Source organism: Numida meleagris, chromosome 5, assembly GCF_002078875.1.
Source record: "Numida meleagris isolate 19003 breed g44 Domestic line chromosome 5, NumMel1.0, whole genome shotgun sequence".
NCBI lineage: Eukaryota > Metazoa > Chordata > Aves > Galliformes > Numididae > Numida > Numida meleagris.
This window is the reverse complement of record NC_034413.1, coordinates 28,246,633-28,261,674: the sequence shown is the minus strand read 5'-3', so window position 1 is coordinate 28,261,674 and position 15,042 is coordinate 28,246,633. Positions and strand designations below refer to the sequence as shown.

At 35.8% G+C, this 15,042-nt stretch overlaps 1 protein-coding gene across 3 annotated transcripts in view; it reads left to right on the top strand.

The window, feature by feature from the left end:
• The window catches only part of CCSER2 (coiled-coil serine rich protein 2), a 72,606-nt gene that overhangs the window by 15,890 nt on the left and 41,674 nt on the right, over window positions 1–15,042 (top strand). For all 3 annotated transcript variants that reach the window (XM_021397835.1, XM_021397834.1, XM_021397836.1), the window contains exons 3-4: window positions 511–1,987; window positions 2,847–3,049. In XM_021397835.1, the coding sequence (XP_021253510.1) occupies window positions 550–1,987; window positions 2,847–3,049 (1,641 nt within the window). In that variant the 5' untranslated portion in view covers window positions 511–549. The remainder of the gene's footprint in view (window positions 1–510; window positions 1,988–2,846; window positions 3,050–15,042) is intronic.

The window sequence follows — 15,042 nt, the reverse complement described above, 5'->3', positions numbered from 1 at the left end:
GTACAATGTGAACAGTCTTGGCTAGAAAGAATAACTTTGAAAAGAATTGCTTTTGTCAAATTTTACAGTGTAGTTTTGGAAGTTTTAGATTGCTGACTGCAGCTTGGTGCTATATTCAGTTTGTTCTTTTTAAAGTATGAAGTCTTAACTATGTAATTGAATAACTATAGTACCGCACAAGAAAATCAGTTTGCTGCTCAAATTGGTAGATGAAAAATACAAAACCTTTTTTGAAGCTTACCTTTAGTGATATTAGGGGAAGACAAAGGATAGGCAGTTTAGCTAGGCAGTGAAAGTCTAGGTGGTGGGGAGTGACAATTGAATAATACATTACTGCCAAATTGCTGCAGCTGGACTGGCATTTCTATGGAAGTCATAAAATGTGAGTTACTTCATAGAATTACAGTGTAGTTAACCACATGGATGTAGTAAACATAGATGCAAATACATGTTAAAGTATATAGTTTTGTGTCATTGGTTAAGGTCTAATATGTTCGTTCTTCTTCTTAGATTCACGCACCCTTTGAGGACCAATGTACCCGATAGCTCATGGAAGAAAAAAGTCAAATCAGGACATCCTTGGTTTCCAGGCTACCAAAATACGGAACAAAAACTTTAGGAAGCGTCTTGCAACCTACATCAAATGGGACAGCTGTTAACTTAGCAGGGAATAATGGTGGCAAAAATTTCAGCAAGCATAATGGCACTGTTAACATGTCTTCCTTTTCTTTCAACTGGAGAAAATCAGATAAATATCAACTTCGTGATCAAAATGAGAGAGAGACCAACTCTAAACATAATTGTAATGACAAATTAATTGATTCTGAGAAGTATTCTCGGACTCAAGGAGCATTGACTAATGATATGCTCAGGGTGGGTTTGAACAATACTGCTTCTGTTGGGTCAAAAACAGCAAAGCAAAACAACATGTTTGTATCTTCCACTGAGGAATCAAACCCCAAATCTTTGCCTGGACTCTCTAGTTCAGCAAAATTTGCCAAAGGTGCCCTGTCAGGAAGGACCTCGTACTCTGGACTCAGTGCTCCAAAATCACACTTAAATGGATTTTATGGAAGTAGGCCAATGGTAGGTTTGCAGAGACCTAGAGCTAATTCCAATGCCTCAAGAACAAGTTCGGGAGAAAGCCTTGTACATTCTACAGACAATAGCAAGTCTTCTTCCTGTGAAAAAATGGTAAGATCACAAAGTTTTTCACATTCCATTCAGAATTCTTTCCTTCCCAGTGCATCGTTAACCAGGTCACATTCCTTTAATAAAGCTGTGGATCTTACAAGGCCTTATCATAGTCAAAATCTAGCTGTTAGGACATCTCGGAGGTCAACTCTGTGGTCAAGAAATGCAAGACAGTTGGATGTACCCAATGGAAATGAACCTGTGAAATATGGATTTACCAGACCATACTCTAGTATATCATCTCCTTGCACAAAGAAGTCCCCGCTGTCGAATGGATCTGGGTCAGCACCTTCTTTTGGATACAGATTAAGTCGTCCTTCTCTGCTAAAGCCTACTAGCCAGCGGTTTGCTGGAAATATTATTGTGGATGGTGGAAAAAGTACAACTCCTGACACGTGTATAGTGGAGAACTCTGAAATATCAACAAATATAAATAGAACAATTGAGAAAAATAGCATTATGGAGAGTAATGCTCAAAGAACAGAATCTGTTGAGGGCCTTCATGAAAGCATGGGGAAACATGGATCAAATGTCATGTGTATGAGCGATGATGGAGATGAAATATCTATATCTTCTTTGTCATCCTCTGAAAAAAATGACTTGAGTGAAGACTTCAGTGATGATTTCATAGATTTAGAAGATCCAAATAAAACAATACAAGTACAGCAAAAGGAAAGCTGCATTCAAGAGTTAGAGCATGGGAGCGTAACATCCATAGAGCCGTTCACTTCTCTCAAGGAAAGTGGAGGATCTTGCTGTAATGCTGATGACTGGCTTGATATAAATATGTCTGGTAAATACTTTGTTGCATTCAATTTGAAATTTTTGGTACTAAAATCAGGATTCTATAACTGCTGTGAAGTTATTTTATATGTTTAACCATTCTGTTTTTTTATAACAACTAGCCCTTTTATTTTCTCCAGTGCTTTTTCTGCATGATAGTCATCTTTTTCAATCATTATTTTTTAAGAGTTAAGTGAAAGAATTAATGGTAGCTCCTTTAGCTGCTCTAGTGGTAAGGTGGTAGAATTCCTCTTAGCCTTGTTTTGACATTCTTTTATTTTGGATTAGTGGTCTCTGTGTTTTTTCTCCTCTCTATAGGGAGAGAACAGCTGTAACTGCCTTAAGTAGTGGGAGTTAAGTGTAGGGTATCTCATTTAATTAGTTAATATTAAAAATAAGGGTGTTACTAGTTTTCTTCTAATGGCATGTTGTATTAACTCTTAAAGTCAGTGAAAGAGAGAAGGTGCTTTAAAGTCTGTATTTTCACATCCCTGATGGACTTTCATAGTGTAAGCTTGTGTTGAAAGATGTTATGTTGAAAAATTGGACTTAACTTTTGAACCCACTTGATTAAAATATTTATTAAAAAGGTACAGAATTCTAAAAAATACATTTCTTGAGGGATAGATTACTGCACTGTAAAAAGTTAGCAAAGATGTAGTTTAAAAGGACTCTTGGTTGTAACTACTAATCCAGCCTGAACTTTTTACTTCCCAGGGTGAGTGGTGTTAATATTGTAGAATGCTTCTAGATATTTGTTAGAATATGGTTTGGAAGCATTAAAACATGAATAATGCACACCTTTATTTATTTTGGAATATTGGATTTTTTTGACTGTTTTTTTGTTGACTGTTTTTGTTTTCTTTAAGCAATGGATGACAACAGTGAAAGCACAAAGCACACTGCTGAGAGTGTGATTTCTCCAGAGATGAATTACAGAGCTGGGTCCTCTTTTGAGCTTTCTCCATCTGATAGCTCTGATGGCACGTATATGTGGGATGAAGAGGGACTGGAACCTATTGGAAGTGTCCATCCATGCGGAAGTTATGAGTCTTCAGAAATGAACAGCATAGTATGTATTTGTGTATAACCTGAATATTTATAGGTTTTTTCTTAGTTTATTGCTGAAGTATATTTTAAAAATACAATTAATGTCATTTCATTTCTTTTTACTTGATAACTGTTCCTTCTTTCCTCTGTAGTTGACAAGTTTCTGAAACTTCTCATTAAGGAACTCCTGTTTCTAGACAGATGGCCTTGAAACAGTTTTTTTTTTTTACATACACATCTACCTCATTCTAAAGTTGTAACAAATTAGATCATTCCTCATGCAATTTCATGGTAGTGCTCACCATTTAGTGAAGTAATTTCTTTATTCCTGTAATGTTAAGTATACCTTACCAGTCTTTAAACCTAAGAGTGAAAAAGCAAGAAAATAGCAAACGCCTGTCTTCCATTGCCTTGTTTCTGGTCCGTATCTGCATAGGATCCTTTTGAACGCAAATTCATTTTCATTTGTCAGTTTGTTCTAACATAGCATCTTTCAAGTGGTACCTGACCGTAGTTCATTAGGTGATCTGGACTATTTGTATGTATGGAAAACATAAGATGAACAACTGTTTTCTTCTTGCTAAACATAACTGATCTGAATGAAACATCTATCCATCTAGAGAGGGTGCAGAGTAGTAGCAGTTCTCCAGCTGAAGTAAGTTAGCCAACCTCTGGATTCTGGCAGCCTTGATGAAAATATTGTCTGTTCTTCATCCTTTTTTCACAGAAACACTGTTCATATTTACTTATCTGAGTTGTTTAATTAAGACTGTTAAGATTTTATTAACATTACACTGTTAATTTGGAACTTCTAACAATATCCATGCATAACTGATCAGTTTGTCATGCTGCTTAAGTTTAAGAGTGTTAGCTATTTTGTCACCTGTGCCAATATCAGTAACGTTGAAGCACTGTGGTACTTATTCAGGCTTTGATTTGTAATTTTATTGGGTTTGGCTGTGCTAGCCCTCAAGAAGAACAGCATAGAACTAGCCTGTAACTAGGGTATGGCTATCTAATTATATTGTTAGGTATAACTACGTACAAATTCCTGATTTATTTTCAGCTGCCTATGGTAGAGTTTATTTTCTGTCTTAAATTATGGTCTTGGGATGTGGTGCCTAAAAGAAAGTTTAGAAATAGTTATTAACTTCTCATGGTAATTGTGGCCAGCTTGGAAAAGCACTGAGATTCTTCCAGCATGAACTTTGTAGTTTATGGACACTTAGAGGAAAAAGTATAGTATAAAAACAAATGCCTGTCTCCCTGACACGCACATGAATGCACCAGGAAAAGTTCATGAACTTTCTCCTTGGTGGATTTTAAATACAGATATTTTTGATATACACAGTGGAATTTATATAACAATTAAGACAGAACTTCTACGTGCTTTTGGACTACGGAATTTGTTTGATACATGTGATCTGCATATATTAATTTATGCAAGTGTATCAACTGATGTTCAGTCATAGTCTGTCTCGTTAATATAAGCTGTTTTAAACCTCGTACAGCTGAGGTACATTAGATGCTTTTGATATTTTTTCAATATTTTATTGAAGAATAAACTTACTTGATTTAAAATGAATTATGAAACAATAATTGAAACCTGGGTTGAAAGAGACAGATGGATTTTAGCTGCTTTGCTTAGAATTTAATTGCTCTTGGGATGAAATCCGTGTTTCAGTGGAGTGAATCTGTTTTGTCACTTATTGATGTGACTGGAGTTTCAGCCATAGAGTCTAAGATGGTTGTTTTTCTCTATTTTTTTAATATCTCATGGTTTGTTTTTTTTTTGGCTTTTCCTTTGCAATTGGAAGCTGAGAAAGGGACATTCTGAATTAGTTTGAGACTGGGCAGAATGGTTTATGGTCCTAGAGGCATGGCTACTCAGGGAGATATGCTGTTTAAACTTGCATGCTTAATAGAGAAGATATGCTTGCTGAAAGAACACTGTGTAATATTCAACCTGTGGTACTCGTTATTTTCTTACAGTAATCTTAGTTACAAGTAATTGAGTATTGCTTTATTTTTTTAATAATTCACTTCTCTAAATGACATCAATAATCATTTAAATTGACTCTTTTTCTGTTGTACATTCTCTCCAGTGGGTTAATGCCAAATCCATAGTTCTTGGAAGTTTTGTATTACTTCATTACAGCTTTAACAAAATACAATTGCAAGTAAGCTTAATATAATGTACAACTATGGAATAAAAGGGCTTTTTGGATATATGTAAGGAATGCTTATAAAGTAATATTTGGATGACTTTAATAAGGTGTGAGCCCCTTAAACTTTACCATATGAGATAGACATCTCTTCCCCGGAATTTGTTTCTTTTTTTTTTTTTAATGGAGCTACATAATATTATTATAAAGTGCTAAATTTGTTTTGTAAACAATACAAGTTTCCAGTGCTTATTCCAAATATGTAAATATTCAGTCTTTGTACTGTGCTAGCAGCACTGTGTAACATCCATGGGAAATGTTTTCAGTGCCAAGTCTTTCTGAACTAAAAGATGTGTTTATAGAATTGAACACAATTTAAGTAGTATAATGAAAATGAGAAATGGTTACATCAGGAATCTTTCCCTCAGAAGCAATTGTTGATTTAATGAGGTGTTCAGTACTGAGTATTCAGAAGGTCCTGTGCTTCATTTTTGTTCTTTAATAGGTTTTAGTGAAATGAAGTGCATATATTTTCTCCATGCAAACATTTTATTTTACAAGCAACTTCTTTAAGAAGAAGAACCTTGAAAGGAGAGCCCTTCAGGTGCAAGCCAGTTACAAGAATCGCACTTAAAAAGCAGATTCTGTCTAATGAGCTAATTTAAACTTGATTTTTTTCTGCATTTCATGCTGCAAGTGAAGTGTCTAAGATTTTAAGAAGCTGAAGGTAAAATTAAATGTGTATTTTAATGTAAGATCTACATTTTCTTATGAAAGAATATATACATAATTTTATTATTGAAACAAAGACACTTAAATGTATTTAGATTTTGATGGTATCTTTATGTAAGCCTTTACTGGAGTCCCTGGATTTCCAGAATCTGAGGCTTCTCCCCTCATTCCTGTGTTTGCTTTTCTCTTAGTAATTTGATGTTGAAATGCTCCATTACTAGGGGTGTTCCAGTCAGGAAATAACTTGCATGCCACTCAGTGTTTGCCACCCTCCCACCCCAATAAGAGACAGAATCAACTGAATGTTTTTGTCTAGTAATGGATTGTCTACTTGCAATTAGTGTATAAAATATCTCGATCTGCGAGTGGAGAAATTCCAGCTGCTGATCTACAACACATTGTGACCTTGAGTGAGTCTCACGGAGCTCTGGGTCTCATTTCTCTACCTTTAGAATGATGGGTAAATTAAAATGAATAATAGCACTTGATGTTGTAATCAGTATATATTATATCATTGATGCATTTGTACCTCATGCTCAAATTTAGGTTGATCAGGGGAAGGATTGTAATTTATTCCCAGTGTATCACAGCTGAAGGTGAAGTGGTTATGTCCAAGTTCCATATTGACAGCTCATGTTATATTCCAGACTCATACAAAAATAAAAATGAGGACTCATTTGGATTGTACTGTTCTAACTTCATATTTTTCATTAAGTTGATATAATTGCTTTCAGTTTTCCCATATTTCAAGTACAGAAATCTCTGGCATTTTTTTTTCATATCTTCAATTTTAACGATTCCAAACTCCTTCCCCCTCACCCCTCCCCCCCCCCCCAAAAAAAAATAAATAAAATTATCCCCTTCAGTTATGCTTAAAAATTTATATTTGGAGAAGAATTGAACACCAAGCTTTCTGATTTCAGAGATTCAGAAAGACCATTTTGCATTTAGTCTTAATTTTGAAAAGATAGTATGTGGAGGAGATTCCTTGATCAACATCTCCACAGTTACTTTTCCAGTTAAGTGCACAACTGTTGTGTAAAATTGTCAGTAATATTAATTTTCTTACAGAATTGAGAGTATGTAGTTGTTTCAGAATGTTCTGCATGCAGTGTTGTTAGACCATTCTTTCTTTCAGGAGGCTTTGGTGGCGGCCAGTTGTCTGATCGTGGCATGCATGAATGTCATGGAAGCTGAGGCTGTGACTTCAGAGGTACAGCATCAGAGTGAAAAATAGCCACTGACTGCCCTCCCACCACCACTCTAGCCTTCAGCCTTAGAGCTTAATGATTACAGCAATGGGAGGTAGTAAGAAACTACATTACTTAATAAGATGGCATTTCTGTCTGAGTCTTGTGTGATGTAGGTGTCCCTGCTGTCAAATATTAAGAGGCTATATGAATACGTTACAGCACACAACCCTCTTGTGTTGCTTTGAGAGGCGTGACATTTTATGAGCAAGCTTTTATGGTAAATTACTTATTTTCCTTTGGGATAGGAGAGCACATATGCCTTTGAGAGCTGTATGATTCAGAACTGACACGGTCAATATTCTCACGCTGTTTTGGTCGGTAAAAATGAAGGAAGGCAATTTCACTTGATTTTCCATATTTCATTTGTGGTGGCCATTAATTTCTGTGATGGAGAGAGCGAGCAGCAGATGCATTGAGTGCAGTGTGATAAATACTGTACAAAGGAATGCTTCCTTTATTTCATGAGTTTGAAGTGAGGTTTCCAATATGACTTCATAACTGTGTATACAGTTTTGTATTTTAATGCGATTTTAGAGTGTTTACTTTCCAATGTTTTTCTTTATTCTACCAAGCGGCTTCATTTTTTCAGTAACAGGAGAACTTCAGAATTACTCTAGTGTGCTTCAAACTAACTGTATTGCTGTGTTTTTTTCTTAAGGTATTACAGTGTTTTACTTATCGCTAGCAAATCTTGAAACAAATGAGGTAGTGAGCATGTGCCCGGAGAGACCGGTAGATTCTTAAAGTTGGGGTAGTTTTCAATGCTGTTGGTGTAAGCAAGAAAAACGTATCTAAAGAGTATATCAAATGAATTGCTATGCATCTAACTCATCTAACTGAATTTCTGTACACTTCACATATAGCTTAATTAAAAGCATGCAGGTTGGCACACAGTTTTTTTTCTATTTATCTGGAATTTATATTGAGTTATCTCTATTGAGTTATAGGAAGACTGTTATTGAAAATAATTTGGATGAGGTTCAGCTGAAAAGCATCAGAAATGTAGGGGAGGAGCAGTACCTTAATACAAGCTGGGATCAACTTTTTTGTAGTATGCAGTTTTGGTCTCTCTGGATGAAATGTGTATGCCCAGTGTTGTCTCCTCAGTTGTGAAGATTGAATGCACTTTTTTCTTTTCAAGAACACATAATGTAGCATTTAGGCCAGATCAGTATCAGCTGCAAAACACCTTATCATGTTAATTGTCATAGTCCTTGAGACTGGAAATTTGGGTGTTGTTTTCCCCGTTAAGGGGTGTTTTGATTAAACAGTATTTTGATATCGTGGTGTTTTTTGTTCACTCGGAAATACACCAGGATAATGCAGTGAGAGTATAATTTTGCAGCAGTACAAATCAGAGGGTGGGTTGAAATAGAAGAAAAACCTCTAACACTTTCTAGCTGTTTTTTTGTCCTTTAATTAGAAACAACGGTATTAATGTGCCTCTGTGAGGATGTAATTTAAAATTTGGTCTCCAGGTAGCAATCCTGCTATCTGTGATGTTACTCTAAATTTTGAGATTGTTCTGATTCTGTTCACAACTGGGAGTTGTTTGAAGCCCGAGGTCATTGATGTAGGTCTTCTATTATGATTGAATTTCAAAACTAAAGTGGCATATTCTTGATATTTCATGTACAGTGTATTTTTCAAATTCACTGGTGACTCTTGTGCCTAAGAGACTTTACAACTGAACTTAAATGCACTTGGGGAGCTGAAGAAGACTGCTCACGTTTTGTCTCGACTGGTACCTGGAAATGAGCAGTAGTCCTGTCATCCATGTCTGGTAGCCTGGAAGTTGTGAGGAAACAAACTACTTCTCTTGTAATTTCTCCTGATTCTCAAGATCTTCCTTTCACTGTATACCTGTAAGCTGAACGTCACACTTTAATATAAGTGCAAATTAGTGGAGAAGGCATCATTCATAATGATTTTTTTTCAGTTAAGAGTGTCAGTAATAATTACATACTGCTTTATAATGTAAAATTTTCCATTATGTATAGGTTAACTGCAAAGTAATGCTGAAATTCTGACATTAACAGACTTTTCAGAGAACAGAAGCAGTGATGAGAGAGGACTTGGTAATTCCTATGTTACTCTTAACGCTTAATGTTGGTGGCTTTCTGTTTTATAGTAAATCAGAAACTTTTTCCTTAAAAGCATCTGCCTATTTAAAAAAAAAAAGCACAAAAACAAAACAAAACCACAGAAAAAGCACTGGAATCACAAAACATTTTTAAATCTAGGGGAAATTGCAGAAGGATGGTCAAAATTCCTTTTTTTTTTTTTCGTAGTTTGATTACTGGTGGCTAGATGGCAGTAAAGGAATGTGATTGCAGCTTCACTTGAGCTATGTATTTGGAAAGTACTATTGTTTATGAATTGGTGAAGTCTCAACAGAATGGTTGATATTTCAGGTTTTCTTCTTTCTTCCCCTTCGTGCTATTGAATTTCAGATTTTTTTTTACACACTCTGACATATGAGGGGAAAAAAAAAGAAAAGCGCTCTGCCTAGCTGCTTCTTGAGAGATAATAACCTAAGAATTAGTTCCTAACTATGTTCTGCAAACCTGAGTTAAACATACCATGCCTCTGTAAGAATGTTTTCATGGAGAAATAAATCTTTAAGGCTAATATCCAATAGTTAAAATCAGATCAAAGATCCTGTTACATTTGTTGTCATGGCAGTCTTTCTTTTATGGAGCATGAACAAAATGATGAATTACTTGTTTGGATGTTGTGCTTGATTATCTTTAATATGACTTTCAATATACAGCGTTTAAACTAGCTCCTTTCCTATCCTATTTTTGTTATTCTATAGAATTCTATTCTTGCTCTCTTCCCTGTGAGTCTTCCTCTGTTTTTATGGCTGTTTAGTGTTCTTTTTCTCTTCAGTTTCTTCTTTGCCCAGTTGTCCACAAGTGAAATAAGTCATTACTTTCATTTGTTTTCTCCATTCTCATAACCATTTTGTGTAGTTTTTCTTTAATGTCACCTTTTGGGAGACTTGTATTGTGTTTCTTTATTCATCTTTTCCCTGTCTCTATCTGTGGTGTTGTCCCCAGATCCTGGAAGATTTTCTTCTCTGTAATGTTGGCCTTGAGTTGTGTTTGACTGATTTCTGTAGTTCAAATGACTGATTTACCGTATCTATTTATCCTTTGTTTTGAAATCTATTTGTTTATCAGTGGAGCTACCTGGAGATATTTTGTTAATTTTTTTACTGCCTTAAAATCTTTCATTGAGGGTTTGGTTGGCTTTTTTTTTTTGGGGGGGGGGAGAGTTTCCCTTTCCTTGTGCTAATATTCTGCATGTTGAACACTGTTCTGTGATCTCTCCATTCTCTTTTTCCCTCTATCTTTTTTATGTAAAAAACGTACTTCAATTTTTAGCATCTTGCCCAAAGAGATGCAGCATATATACCTGTGTAGAAAATAGCATGAAAATGTCTAGAATTTTGTGTGTCTAAAACTGCTAGTCTTTGTAAAGCACGTGTAGATTTCATTTGCAAAAGAATGTTTGAAATCCTAAAAGAAGAGCACTTAATTATGGCACATAAGACTTGTAATACTTTGACAGCACAGAAGCGTGAATTCCTTTCAGCTAGAAATTAGTGTAATTCTTCTCATTTCAAATACTAAAATGTAAAGCGTTTAATAAATGCAGTATATTTTCTTGTTCATCTTGCAAAATTATACCAATTCTCTGCAATAATCCTTACTTTCAGTCATGAAGCCATGTAGACCACACAAGGCATTCTGTTTTGAAAGTGTAACCATACGTTGACTGAGGGCTTAAATGTCAAGACAGAAGCATCCAACTTGGTGATCTTAACTGCAGAAACATGACTATTGATGAGAAAGTGGTGGTTTATTTCTTATGGAATATTCTGCCTTAATACTTTTTTTCATGTTAGTTGTAGATCATACAAAGAGTAGCAGTATGAATAATATAAGTGTTAAAAATAGTGTTCTTCATATTAATGTAAGATTTCTTTACAGATATTTCTGCCCTACTAGCAAGATTATTGCTGTATTTTTAAAATAAAAAATATTTGGATACAGTATCGCATGTAATGAAAAAGTCATCATATAACGAGCTGTTGTGTTACACCCACAAGAAACAACGCACAATCTATTTTTATGTCTGAGGAAAGTGCGCTTTTCATATTGAGTGCTGTTGGATAGTCTCTGCATGGAAGGATTGCTCTATTTTGATGCTGCTGGTGAGATGGTGAGAAGACTCCCACTGCTAAGTGAATTAAATGAATAACTGACTTAAACTGTCATATCTTAGAGCCTTGACCTTTAGATCTTGAGCTTCCTATCCCAGTGTCAACTCCCTACATCATCTGTTGTTTCAAGAGCTTTCTGTTTTTTTTTAACGAGAACTTACTTTGATTACTGTTTTCTCCTGTGTGATTTGAAGCAAAATCAGTATTTGCTGAATATGTAGTAATGTATCTGTTGCTCTAGCATCAGACTCATGTATAAAATTGTATTGTGACTTGTGCTAACAGACACACAAGTTTTTATAAATAAGGGTATCTTCGGTAGTAGAAAAAAAATGTTGACATCTGACCAGGATGTTTTACTTCTGTTTCTTTTGTGGAATGTCTCAAGAGCAGCTGTCTGCTTGAAATGATTTAGGGACTTTAACAGCTGCTTTTCCAAGTGTGGTGTAATTGTTTCCAAGCCTGTACGCTTGCCTGTCTCTTTAGGCTTTTTCCCATCTCCCTACTAAGTAGGAGCATTCACCGCTATTAGGGCTCTCAGCTCATTCAGTTATACCAATTAGTCATGGATCATCTGTTTCTCCCCTAATGCTTTTGTTGTTACACAGACAATAATGCTTTCTTCGCTTACTGAAGTATTCAGTTGAAAACCTGTCTAGAGGGAGAGCTAGGCAACACCATTGTATTTTGACTTGAGATTTAACACTTCCAAACATGCATGTCTAACTTGTACCACCTCGGAAAATCTAGTGCTGAATAGCCTTGTAAAGTTACAATAAAACAGGATTGCTCATTTGTAAGGGACCTAAAAACATCGACTAACTGCTTGGCCACTTCAGGGCTAACCAAAAGTTAAATGAATGAGGGCATTTTCCTAATGTCTCTTGATCACTGACAGACTTGGGGCATCAATCACCTCTCTAGGAAGCCTGTTCCAGAGTTTGACCACCCTCACAGTAAAGAAATATTTCACGATGCCCAGTCTGAGCCTCCCCTGGTGTAGCTCTGTGCCATTTCTGTCCTGCCATCAGTTCCCAGGAGCAGAGCCTGGCACCTCCTTCTGCTTCCTCTGCTCTGGGAGCTGCAGAGAGCAATGAGGTCACCTCTCAGCCTTCCCGTCTCCACACTGGACAGCCCAGGTATCTTCAGCCTCTCCTCACAGGATGTCTTGCAGCTCTGCTACCTGTTCCATTGCCCTCCTGTGGGTGCTTTCAAGGACCTTACTATTCTTTTTATATTGTGGAGGCGCACAGTGTTCAAGGTGAGGATGCACCAACACTAGCTGTAGCAGGGGAACCACTTCTTGACTGGTTGGTTGTCAACTTTTAATATGCACTGTTCTTTTCAACTACACAAATAAAATAGGATTCATCTTTTACACTATCTCTTAATAACTGCTAAAGCGTGTAATATTCAGTAGGGTTGTAGCCAGTGCATTTTGAAGTGTTTCTTTACTTCCTGTTTTGAGATTGTTGCCCAGAATAACATGATGATAATAGCTGTTAAGCTCTCATATTAACAATGTTTCTGCCATGTAGTTAAGTTCATTATACAGTAGTAAGAGTAACAACTGGAGTCTGTAAATGCAGGTTTTGATGTGTACTAATGAGCTCATGAAACCTGCAGTTTTTCTCAGCTATTTCAAGATGACAGCGCTAATACTTCATTTACAAAATGCATCTGCATTTATCTGCATCTAAGTAGATAGCAGTAGAAAATACTTAGAATTCACATGAGGTACAGCTATTGCAAAGATTTTGTATTCAGAGCTTTGTTTTCTAGCATGGAGTTGCCTCAGTGTAGTTTGGTAACGTATAATTAGAGAAACGTGATGAAATGTGCTGTTGACAGAGAAGTATTTTTGGCATCTCAAATGCTGACCTTGTATGACATCTTTAGACTTCTGAAGCTCTGCAGATAGCGAAGTGGCCTATCTAGGTTTATTAGTTAAAACTAGCATGCTCCATTTTTGTACTGTACTTCTAAAATGCTTTTGCACAGCAATAGCAATGTTTTGTAGCCAAGTGTTTTTTTTGCCACTGCTTAACTAATGTGTCATGTTCACTGAGGTCCCCATAGTAGAGGAAAATAGTGCTTGTTCATACTAACTTTGATGATCAAAACAGGGTATAGAAACAATTTATCAATGAATAAACTGAATTTGCCTCTCAAACACCTGTGTTTTGCTGCCTTAAAAAAAAAAATGTTGGTTAAAAATCCTTGAGTTCCTGGAAAAATGTGAAGTAGTGGGTAGAAAAATAAGTATTAATCTGCAGTCCAAATGTTAAATTTGCATTTTCTTTAAATTGCTTCCATTTCTGGGGAAGTTTTTCTGTAGATGTTTATTATTCATGATGTCCTAATACTGTGTTTTTTCCTGTAAATACTGGAAGTACCACATGTAAGCAATGTTACTCACGTGGGACTTTAAATACAGTGTACAGAAGTGGTTCTGTCCCAAGTATTCCACCTTTCCTGTGCATTGTTCATGTTTTACAAAATGAATGTTAACTATTTTTGTCACATATCACATATCCTTTCCCCTAAGTCAAGAAATACATTCCATTACAGAAATGGAGAATGTTTACTGTTCTGTGTCATGGAAAAGAAGTCTTCAAATACACGTTGCTCTTTCCACCTTTTGTAATCAAATATGAGAGTACTTTGTGAACAATCTAGGATGACTGCAGAAGAACAATTGAATCAACAGTGCAGAGATTCCTATCAGTGTTCTTCCTTTCTATCAGTACATCTCTGACAAAGTCATTCTAACAGCCAGCCAGCAGAGAGATAGCTTTGCAAGTGAACAGGGTTTTGCACTGTATTGATAGTCTGTATGCAAGTATACAGTTAAATATTTACTGAACAGCTTATTATCCAGAGAGAAGTAATTAGCGATATAGTTTTTAAACTTTGTTTTTCAGTATTGCTTCTATGAATTGCCTTTAGATGTAGATGATAAAGCTAAGAAAAATCTGCAGTTGTGTTCTTAAAAAAGAAATGGGTGTGAAATAACTGAATCTAATCCTAGACCTTAAAGCTAGGGCTTTTAACTTGTTGCTTTTCTTTAGTGTACCTGACTGGCCACATTTTTTGAACAGAGCGTAATTCCACTTGGTACTAACATTGATTGCGTTTTTTGTTTTTTTTTGTGTGTGTGCTATTAACATAACCCCTGCAACACAGAGCTTTGTAACTTCACAAACAGCTTTATAAGAAGCATAATGTTAAAGGTAAAAAGCAACAGTGCTTAGTACTATTAACTACATGTTTTAAGTTTGTTGGCTGAAAAAGGTGCTGGAACATGATGTTCTCATGAAAACCTTAGGAGTATGTTAATCTCTCACTGACAAATCACGTTAAGGATTTTAGGTGTTGCTGCTGTTCCACACCAAAGCTTCTGTAAAAGCCAGAAACGTGATCAGATACTGTTGCTTTTCCTGTAGATCAAAAGATGCCTTTGGTAGTGTTTAAAGTAATATAGAGGCCTCTTCATTATTTTAGGGAGATAATATTTAACTCTGGCTTGAGTAATTATTTACGCTTAAATACAGCAACCAAATAAATCTTAATCTGAAGATACTGTCTCTTGACATTTAGATTTAATAAGAAGTTGTCAAAGGTATGAAGCAGT